The 11,514-nt window shown below is 36.4% G+C and overlaps 1 protein-coding gene across 1 annotated transcript in view; it reads right to left on the bottom strand.

Moving 5' to 3' along the window:
- LOC107088370 (E3 ubiquitin-protein ligase RNF19A-like) overlaps nt 1-11,514 on the bottom strand; it is a 23,794-nt gene extending 12,280 nt beyond the window's left edge. The window contains exons 1-2 of the mRNA XM_015380498.1: nt 11,379-11,514; nt 588-1,427 (exon numbers count right to left, since the gene is read on the bottom strand). Of these exons, the coding sequence (XP_015235984.1) occupies nt 588-1,180 (593 nt within the window). The 5' untranslated portion in view covers nt 1,181-1,427; nt 11,379-11,514. The remainder of the gene's footprint in view (nt 1-587; nt 1,428-11,378) is intronic.

Genomic DNA, 11,514 nt, shown 5'->3' with positions numbered 1-11,514 from the left:
GTGACACAAGGCAGCGTGCGTCAACACATTTGCAGCAACATCTACTGGACTGGAAGTAGTATTACACTTGTTTTTGGCTGATGTTCGCCAACCATTCATGCAATTTTATTTATTAATTTTTTTAAATTAATAATCGATTCTTGGCATCAAGAATCGATGCAGTAGATCACGAAAATTAGAATCACAATGCATCATCATCATGACGATTATTTTGCACACCCCTACTGTCCAGCAGGAAGGCATAGCGCCGCGTCAGTCATAGAACCGCCCCATATTTTGCACCGTCTAGCGGCAGATTTTTCCACCACACAACTTTGCTCAGAGGCATGTTTAAGTCTTTAAAAAACCCTTCTCCCTTTCTTTCACAATTACGTATTAGATGCTCATCTATCACTTAAAACAAGAACGTGTTTAGAAAATACCTTGTGAAAAAGTTCAAGGCTTCTGAATATCTTTATATGGCACTTTATTTCCAATTATTCTTTCACTTGTTTATATCAAATAAAAAAAAATCTTATGTGAGAGACAGAAAGGAAATTTTTTGAAAGCTTTTGATTTATATTTTTGTAAGCACCACACAATCTTACCCGCAGTCGGGGGCAGGACACCAGCGACAGTCTGGTTCGGCCACCAGCCACCTCCTCAGCATGAACTCCTCATATTTCTCCATGACGGCTCGGTCTCCCAAGATCATCTGGATGTCGTGTGGGTTGAAGCGCTCCGAGCACTCGGGGCAGGTGATGTTGACGCGGGACTCTGAAATCTCAATGCGTAGATACTGGCGCAGGCAGTCTGCGCAGGAACGATGGTGGCAGGTCATGATGTCCGGGAAGCGGTCCCGTGTATGGCGAAGCAGGCACAGGGGGCATTCCAGTAGCTCTGACAAACTCCCCGACCCGGTTGATGTGGACGCTACGTCCAACGGAGGCTGGGTGGAAGTTTTGTCAAGCCCGGTCTCAGTCTGCACGCTTTCAAGGCTGACAACCGCATCCACCCCAGATGACAGAGTCCTAGACTTCCGTTTGGACTCCCGTTCAGGTCTGAGTCTCCTTCCGAAGAATGAGTGAAGGGACAGACGGCGTCTTTTAGAGTTCTTTTTAACTGAGGGGAGGCTAACAGAGGATACAGCGGACTGAAGGTCTCGCTCTGAGCCTGTACTGCCATGCTGCAGGCTACTCATTGCGCCAGATGAGGCGCTACCAATAATTCAGTTAGAAATCACCACATCAGGTGAGGGGATTGCTGATGTTGAATACAAGCCCAAATTCAAAAGAGGAAATGAGATTTAAGAGAGAGGATTCCCAAGGAAGGAGGCCGGACAACCTTTAGTTACGACATAATGGAAGAACCTAGCAGATCAGCGAGGAGCTCTGGTCTCTTAGATCCTAGCATCTTCAGATTTCTGAGGTGTTGATGTGCACTCAGGCCTGGAGGAAAGAAGAAAAATTATTTAGACAAAAAAAAAAAATAGATAAAATCATAATAGTTTATTGACATTTCGGGAATTTTAAAGGTCACAAGGTGGAACTCCTTATATCATTTTAAATAAAAGTTTGCCAATAGAAAGAAATTGCATAGTCTTTGAAATGTTGTGCCAGTTGTGTTCATCAGTCTAATCAGCTAAAGGCTTCAGTCCATTTTTTTTGTTGCATCAAAGGAATATTCATATTCCTCATGCCCAACAGGACAGAGAGTAAGAGGTATTATGGAGGCAGACCAACCATTTAAATTCTGTTTTATTTTTATGGCAGATCATTCTGGACAAACCTCCACAAAGAACTAAGAGGTGGCTAATGAACAGATGCAAATCCAAACTGAGGCAGCAGTTTTATAAACCTAAAAACCCAATTCTGTTTTTTTTTTTCAGTTTTCACAGTATTTTAGAAAAATAAATGAGCCATCTGCCTCTTGCTTTACAGCTATAAGAAAATTGTAAAACAAAAACAGTAAAAACAAACAAAAACAAACAAACAAAAAAATTAAATCAAACAGCATCAGGTCACATTCAGTTTGGCGCAATGACTTCTTTTTTTTTTATATTTGTGCTAACTCATCTTTCTCCATCTTGTGAGAGGCATCCAAGTCAAATATCACAATGCACTCGACTGCAAAAACGCTTAGAAACAAGTATAATGATAGTTTATAGTGGGGATGACTTTACAAATTTGGTATCTTAGCAGAGCTACAGTTTAATTTTCTCTGTTAACTGTTTTTAAATGAATTCAAAAACAGAAATAAAACTCAAATTCAAGTCTCATTTAAATAACAGATATAATGTCCATTTATAAAAATGTGCAAACAAAAACACTAGACGCAAACATAGAAATCAGCGGGTGTGTTTTGGATTGGTAACTGCATAATGGTGACAAGCCAGTTCGATATTCAAAAATGCAATATATTTGATGAGTGGATGAACCATAATTAGGTGTAAACTAAAGTGCTCTGGGAATATTTGTTGTTGAGCATAAAGCTCTAAATAAACATTGAGGCAGGAATTTAGAATTACAAATGCTAACGGCACTAATTTTGATCTAATAATACTAAATAAAGTTACAGCAAACTCACACACATCTGGTGAGACTTTACTCGTTATCCTTATGTAAAATAACTAATAATTGCACATAATAAGCACGCCAGAAATAATACAGATAATTACTGTATTTAAACAGGAAAAAGACCAAACAAAAGCAGTGATACTGAAAATACTTCTCTATGGAAAGCATCCACCACAGTGTCTGTTTAGACCTTGGTGATATTATCACTCCATCGTGTTGATTTGTGGGATAATTTGATCAACCTCTGTGTGCGAGGGAGGAAGTTTTAAGAAGGGAGAGAATAATTTTCAGCCAAGCTACAAGTTAATGTGAAATTACAATGCAGTGGAGTAATTAAACTGGAAAATCCTGCCTGTACGATGAGGAAAGACCGAGTGGGACTTTCCATGCGGCTGAGGTCAGAGTGTGTCTGTGTGTTTCCAGTTCTGTGGCTGTGGGGGAAAATCACACACAAGCACACTATATACATTGGGATCCTGTCCCAGTTCTTCACTGATCTTCAGCCCCTGGGTAAGACGTTTTGCTGTAGCAAAATGAACACTTTCAATCTTCTGCCAGCTCTTAAAAGAAATCACACAGCCAACATTTGCTTTTGCTATGCATTGTCATGACTAACACAGTTTCCAAACATAACATTTATGTTGGAGAGAAGAGTCAGTGTAAGCTCACTGGAGAGGAGAAAATGGTAATAAAATAAGTCATGTGGAACAGCAGAGGTAATTGCTTTAACAAGTATAGCACTTAGCACCATACGGCAATAAAACACTAGCACTGGCAATGCAATTAACAAAAATATTCCCAAGTTAATTCTTCAAACAGACAATTAGATGCACAACTAACCAGCATTGAAACATTTATGGAAACTATAAACCCTAAAAAGACTGTGACCAAACCCAGTTAACTAAATGTGAACCTTACGATTCTTCCAAGTTTCTGTTAGTTATCACTAAATAGAGTAAGTAGAAGCAGGCATCAATAAACATCTCCTCACTGCGGTTTCGGACTATAACTATGTGTGGAATGAACTCTTGGTGAGTTTAGGAAGACTAATGGGATGCTCATGTGTCCTGCAAACTCTCCAGTAGCAGGAAAACGCCCTGTGCTGCCGAGGTCCACAGGATGGTAATTAAAATTCTCAGATTTTCCGCTTAATCAGCCCTAAAATTTTAATCTAATCAGTAAGAACACTGCTAAGCACTGCCAGGTCCCACAGACAAAAACACTCTTCGGTTTGGATGCTGTTACTAAGGAAAGAGGACTTATTGTTGGCTTCTATCACTACCAGTGGGAGATTTAAAATGACAGAAAGCACAGAGGTATAAAGAGGTACTAAAATAGAAAGTGTATTTCTTTATAAAAAGAGAGGACATCTGAAGTAGAGCCAGACCGACATGGGATTTTTAAGGCCGAAGTCGATTTTAGGGGCTTTAAAAAAAAAAAAAAAACTATACCAGACATATTGATATTGACATATATGGACCAGAATATTAAAAAAAACTAAATATGGACATACATGGGATATACACTGTCCAACTATAGTCCAATTTAAATTACCATAACCAAAAATATGATTCAAGACAAAGAAATAGAACAAAACTATATAATTAAAATAAGCAGTGTCACCATAACACTATAAATACATTTTTTGTGGTTTTGATTTAGATATTGCCTCAAATTTGAGAGCCCTGACAAAATTTAACACTGCAGATTCTGCATCCAACAGCTGTAACAGCCTTCATTAAGTGGCTCCACACCTGACTGTTACCCTCTGCCTATGAAATTAATATATTTAGTGAACATTGCTAATTAGATTTCAATTCTACAGAAAAGCATTTAAAAATAAAAACAAGTGGCCGCATACAGCTTAAAGTGATAAAACACTGTCTAATGGGAGGCGTTTTGTATGTGATTTATTTTTAAAAGGTTAATTCACAAAAACACCTAAGAAATATACATTTGTCATATTTACAAGCACTGAATAGTTCTGAACAGAAAGGTTAAAACTAGATTTGAGTAGCGATGCTGCTGCTTTTAAAGCATCCAACCAGGAATACAACTAAATACATAAGATTGAGACTTTTAAAATATTAACATTAACTTCTGAATTTGAGCCCCTGCATGTCAGTATGAAGTATAGTTGGACACAATATAATCATCTTATTTTCCTTTGAAAGTTATGTTTATTTCGCATAGAGGTAAAACTTACACAGGTCTAAAATACTAATGTGTTCGCAAAACTAGAGCGTATAAAACTCGTCAGCTCTCCTCCACGTGCCATAACAGCGTGATAAGGGTTGTTGCCACAGGGCACTTAAATTAACTTTTACAAAATCACAGCTACTAGGGAGTAAACTGCTCACTTTCTACCTCTCTGTCCAATTCCTTGCTCACACTAGCAGCGGCTGTGTAAAAGTGCGTTTGTCAGGAGGGGTGGTGCAGAGAGAGCTCACTGAGGGGAGGGATGGCAAGGAGCAGATCAGCTCTCAAGAAGAGAGGGGCAGAGAAGCACAATAAGCACCCGGCCAAAGTTTATTTTTGGTGTTGGCAGCAAAAATAGAATTTCTTTAAAATCTGCTACATTTTGGCAGATGTTGACTAATGAGCCAGATGCTAAAATCGGCCCAGCAATGCAGTCGGACCCTAATCTGAAGTTCATTCACGCATGAAAAGAGAAAGATAAGAATGGATGAAGAGTTTTCAACCTCTTTCTGTCGAGGACCATCCTCGATTTGGAAATGTTGGCGAGTAAAGGTCAAAATCTACAAGCGAAAGGGAAGACCTACAGTGACCTCCATTGTAAAAATAAGCCAAACTAAACTACCGTAGTCAACTTTTAAATCATTTTAACTGTACAGTATCATTAAACCTCTATCTTACAGGGTCTGGTCTTTCATATGGCTGTGTGTTCAGATCAATTTATTTCTGCCGTGCTGATATATCTGCATGCTGATGAGACGGCACCCTCTGGATGCATCTCCAAAAGCCACTGTTATAAAGAGGCATCTGGACATCTGATACTTTCATCAAAATTTGTGGCTACACCACATGAGGTTGGAAACGTGAAAACGTATAACTTTAACTCTAGCCTAATACAGTTTGTGGGAAAGACATTTGCTACAAGTTTTTCCCCTTTAAAAATCACGTCACAATAGCGGTGTACTTTTAACCGACAAAACCATCATCATAGTTCTGTGATTTCCTGTATGACTGCTTTGGCGTTCCTCAATTTACTTCTCTTTTTTAGAAGAAATACCTTGATCGAATAGCATATTTAGTAAGATACATCCAGTTAAATGAATTAGTCAAACCTTCAAATTAAAGTCACCACAGGGTTCAGTACTATTGAGAACTGTTTCATTTAAACATAAATAAATAATTACGCCCATGAAATGACACAAAATAAATGTTAAAATTATTTTAATCTTACTTTATTATATTTTAAGCTTTTTTTTTAATATATTCAAAGATTTATTTATTACACAATTTATTTATCTATATCAAAATGGAGTATCACTTTGTAAAGCTACTTTACTCATTCAGTGACTTCCTTTTTGTTGTTTTACTCCGTTTTTCGTGTTAAGCTCCTTTTATTTCATGTTCTGAAATTCAAATAAGGAGGCAGATTTTATCTGTGGTTGGGCGCTGCACAGAAATGGTGGAGTGCATCTGCTTTGCAGGAATGGAAGTACTCTAATCACAATGACCAATAAAATCAAAGTATTGCCTTTGCTGAGCTGTTTGGTCCATACAGGAAGCACGATCCGTGCCATCCGCTCCTCTGCGCATGTCCGTCCGAGCATATATTCATCCAGGTTGCCATAAATAAAGTAATTATGTACTAAAAGTATTCATTTCTATGCTTAAATCACCAAAGAGCGCTTAATTACATTTACATAAATTTTTAATTACTTTTTGTCATTAAACATCATCATCATCCTCATCAGGCATGCTCAGAGCAGTGCAGCAAAATATGATTACACTGTTTGTATCAACATTTTAGTTGTTTCTTCAGATTATGCATTATAAACCATACATTCAAAGTAAAGGAAAAATCAAACTCAAAAAGACTAAGTGTGAATCCAAACCCGAGAAAGTTGGGTTCCGGAAGTAGCATAGGAATCCATTTCCGAGACAGACGAGTGATATTATTCTCTCAATAAGTCTGAGATGCTTCCGTTTTCAGACATTGCAAATCATTTGAATAAATCTAGAAATTTCAGAAGCATTCTGCAAAATGCTGCCCAAAAAAAAGAAAAAAAAATATGTCAGATAAAACTCCAGACCCTTGTTTAAATATAAGAACATGCGATAAAAAGCAGCTTAATATGAAAAACTGAGTTAAAAAAATAAAAGTAACTCAATTTGTAAAGGAGCTTTACAAGGTAAAAGTAAAGCTACAAATTACTCCATTATGAAAATAAATAATAAAATACATAAATTAAATAAGTAATACTTATTTGAATACAAAAATTGTGACATATAATAAAATAAAAATTTTATTTTTATTTTTTATTTCATGGGGATATTAATTGTTTAATGGAATATTTATTGACCATTTACTAATATTAGTATTTATTTATTTCCGTTTTAATGAAATGGCTCTTCATAGAGTGCAGATTTAAAATAAAAACATTGAATGTTTCCTCAATTGTTAGCTTGTTAAAGTGGCCCTCATCTCTGCAAGGCCTGCAACTGTGACTGGAAATGACTGTCTAAAAATGTTCTTTAGCCGTGTTCATCACGTAAACTAATTTCCGGTGACATTCCATGTTGAGTACAGATTTCCTGATCATGACAATGCTTTCAGTTCTTATGGCTTAGGACCAAGATAAACCACAATGAACTAACACAAAGTTTTTATTTTAAATATTACTTTGTTTACTATCCCCAATGAGAAACCATCCATTCTTTCCTACTGCAGCGGATATTCACTTCAGAAGAACAGAGTAATCCTGTACACTAAAAAGCTCCACAGGACTTAGCCAGCTATGAAACCATCTAACTTGATGCATCTTTAGCCAGGAGGATTTTCAGTAATAATTTGGCAATAAACAAAGAGAGGGAACAGGCAATAGAGAAGCGAATGCCTCAGATTCTCCTGCAAGTACTGTTTACTAAACAGGAAGATAGCAGCCAGCAGGGCAAGGTACTTTTCCACTTCATCTGGGATACAATGAAGAGCCGCAGAGTCAGAGCAATAAATAGGAACAACAATTACTGAAGTCTATAAAAAGACTTTATCACCTATTGATAGTTTAACCATCTCCATTTAATGATACAGAAACAACAAATAAAGAAATAAAAGTCTAGCATGAGTTTGAGTTTTCTGACTAGGGTATCCACCTGAAGATCTTTTTACATTAGTTCAGTACGCTTCTATACAGTTTAATAGCCAACCACAAACTATTTTGAACTGAAGGTTCCTTTATATTTTTTTATGTAAAGAGAAAAACAAAGAAGCAGTATTTGAATTAATGAAACTAAAAGTGATTTCAGACTTGTTGTGAAAAGTCTGGCATTTTTAAGGCTCACTATACATCTGATTAAATAAAAATATTTCAAGGACTACACAAATCTGATCTCAAGGCAGTGATCACACTGAAGTCATGCTTTAAAGTATAGTAATTATAGTGATCTATTTATAATTTTTTTCCCGAACATTCTCTGGTGTTTGTTTTCTTCTCTAACCACGGTCTATGACCTCTCACCCTGCTCTGCTTCTAATTTGTTCTATTTTGTGCTTCATTTGGCAATAAAAGCCAACAATTCCCTTTAGTGAACTAAAAGATTAAATCCATCTCAGCCCGTCCAGCAAAACAGGGCTTATTGTCCTTGCTGGACCGAGAGGTACAAATCCAAACGAGTCATGCCAAACTTTCGATAAGTCTTAGAAATTAGCTTGTCACAGCTTCCAGGTGGCTTGAAAAACGAGACCAATAAATACAGACACTTAAGCACACATTTGATAATACAATGTTTCAGACAGCTAGGAATAGAGAATAATCCATCAGGAGATGTACAATGATATCATGGTAGAAGTAGAGTAATTCTCATTTAAAGCTTTAATGCACAGAACTATAGCACATTTCTAAGAAAATGTAGGACATGTGAGACAAGGCAAATATTTGGATTCCCATCCAGGAAGCTTTTCCCATTCAAAATTTTTTAATTGAATTTCAGTGAATTTTGAATTTCAATAGACAGGTAATAAAGTGTTAATAATCTTTATTTGAATGATGAACAAAGGGAAAGTCTTTACCGAAATTGAGAGACAGTTCATAAGTGTGCTCTTGATCTAAATAACTAATGGGGAAATCGCTGCTTGAACCATGAAGAAACTATATGGAAAAAACAAAACTTTGTAAAAGAGGCTCTCATTTAATGCAGCTCTAATCCCAACCTACTTCACATAGTTATTTACAGAATTCAAATACAGGTGATAGAGGAATATCCAGCTCTTGCAAATCAATTCCTTTTGTATATCTTTATCAATGTAAAATCTAGTGTCCTTTCTGGCCCAAAAGAACTTTGACCCAAACAACAGGGGAGCAGGAACCCAAACAGGAAACAGCCTAGTTCCACCTAGAGTCCTTAAGTCAGACACATCAAGAGTTATTTACAATAAAGTTCCATGAATTAACCTGAAGATACATTCCGTTTTTTAATTGTTTTATTAAAAACATCTTGAAAATTCTCATAAAATTAAAAATGAATGCATCTGCAAGTCTATTCATATGGATTTAAATTATAAAGTGTATTCTACATTTCTGAGCATCTATAGACTTAAGTTTAACATTTTAAATTTAGAAATTGTATGCTGTCCTGACACATCATCTAAATAACACCCAGTCTTAAAGAACTTATTTTTGGAGACAGAAAATGTTAAGAAACTGGTCTCTCTGGTTGGGTTGGTTTGGTTTGCTTGCAGATAAATTAGAAACACTGAAGAGGAATGATCTTTGTTTCTTTTCACAGCTCAGGAATCCTTTCATCTGTAACAGAACTTGTGTCTCCCTTTAAATTATAGTAATGATTAAATCACTGTGCTGTATTAATCTGGCTTAAAAGACATGTTTACTTAGAATTCCCACTTGAAATCTTAAACCAATCAACTAAAAATCACATGTTTAACTGTAAAAACATGGTGTGCCTCTTCACCTCTGTCCCCCTGCCAAGCTCCCATGAATATGACAAAAAAAAAATTTGACTTATTAACTCAAGTTAGATTCTGAAAAGTTCCTGTAAGTTTAATTAGAATCCCCACTGTATACTGTGACTTTTAGCATGCACCATGCAGCTGCCTAAATGTGCCACATTTTTACAAAACCAACGTCTTTTTGTTGTTGTTTTTTTCTTAATTTATTTCAAAGTTTGTTTAAAGGACATAAATAAACTATGCAACTAGAGGCAAGAATAACCCAAACTTAGTGAGCTCTTAAAAGTTGCTCCAACAATTGAATTAGCCCAAAAACACTTGTTATATTTAACAATACATATACTTTTAGTCTGAGTAATAAAAACATCTTAATAACCTTGGTATTGATGTTGAACACTATAATGACTGTCTCAAGATTGAATTCAGATAATAAAAAGTAGGTGAAGGAAGGAAGGAAGGATGGATGGAAAAAAAGAAGGTAGCAAAAAGTAGATTAAACAAAGGAAGGAGGAAATAGCCTGTACTGACATAGCACCTTTCCAACCAGGGTGCTCAAAAGTACACTACACCAGGGGTATTTAACCTATTGTCCTGCATACATTAGATGAGTTTGCACCAGCACACCTCAGGCAACAATGGCTGCAGAGGTCTGTTAATCCCTAATTTACCCAATCCAGAGTGTGGAGGCAGAGAAAAGGCCAAAAACATCCAAGGAAGTTGGTCTTAAAGAACAGGGCTGAACAACTCCTCTGTTAGGATTCACTGAAAAATCTATAAACCCATTAACCAACAAAATACAATTTAGAGTGGATAAAAGTTTCATAAAATTAGTCTGTTTCCAAATTACGAGGTTTGTCAAGTATCCTGCAACACATGAGTGTTATCTGGAACATGTCACATCCGTAAACTGGAAATGAGTCCAACTATCACGCAAACGGATCATGGTCAGTTTCAATATGTTGTAATGATACGATTATGTAATTTTGATCTAGTGAAGATGGTTTAAATGAACACAATACTAAACAAAGTGGAACCACAAAACATATATATTCAATTGAAAAAATGATGCAACGAAATGATGTGACACCGCATACTGTGTGTTTTTAGCGCAATAAAAAGACAACATGTCAAAAATAGAGTTTTAAGAATTTTAAAAACAACGCGATTATATCAGCCATGTCTCTGAAAACAAAACTGAACTGGAAAAGGATTTTAAAAAAAAGTTCAACACAATTGCTAAACAGTCAAAGTAGTAGTACAACAGGGCTACAACTACTCAAATAAATATGAACGTTTACATCGTTTTGGAAATGAAAATGATGACACTTTCCAAGCTGCTATTAGCATCGCATCAGATTTGTAGCAGAAAGCTAATAATGACTAACTTTAACCGTCTAAAGAGTTGCTAGCGCTAAACAGCTATGTGGGGATATTTCATCGTGTAAAAAACGATTTAATTCACATTTTACTTTAATTTTGTTACTCCGAACCACCATGAAGGATACAGATAATTAATTTTCTGTTTTCCGTCGAGATTTAAGTTTGAAGAAAACGGACATGCTAACTAGGCTAGCTTCTAAACAGCCCAGGAGAGGGGGGGGGAGTTCTTGATACTGACTAAATCCCAGCTAATTTAGGCGTTAAAGTTAATTGTGACTGTAACTTACTGTTTTATTCCGTCCAATTTGAAGTTACTTTACCACAGAAGACGGCCCTGCGGTCGCCATTACACAGAGTGCCGTGGTAGAAAGTGTGTAACACTAAACTTCAGCCAAGGTATGAATCCGCTGTGGTCAAGCAACG

The sequence above is a fragment of the Cyprinodon variegatus genome, unplaced genomic scaffold (assembly GCF_000732505.1).
Source record: "Cyprinodon variegatus isolate N-32 unplaced genomic scaffold, C_variegatus-1.0 Scaffold216, whole genome shotgun sequence".
Lineage (NCBI taxonomy): Eukaryota > Metazoa > Chordata > Actinopteri > Cyprinodontiformes > Cyprinodontidae > Cyprinodon > Cyprinodon variegatus.
Note: the sequence above shows the minus strand (reverse complement) of the source record. Positions and strands in the feature narration are given on the sequence as shown.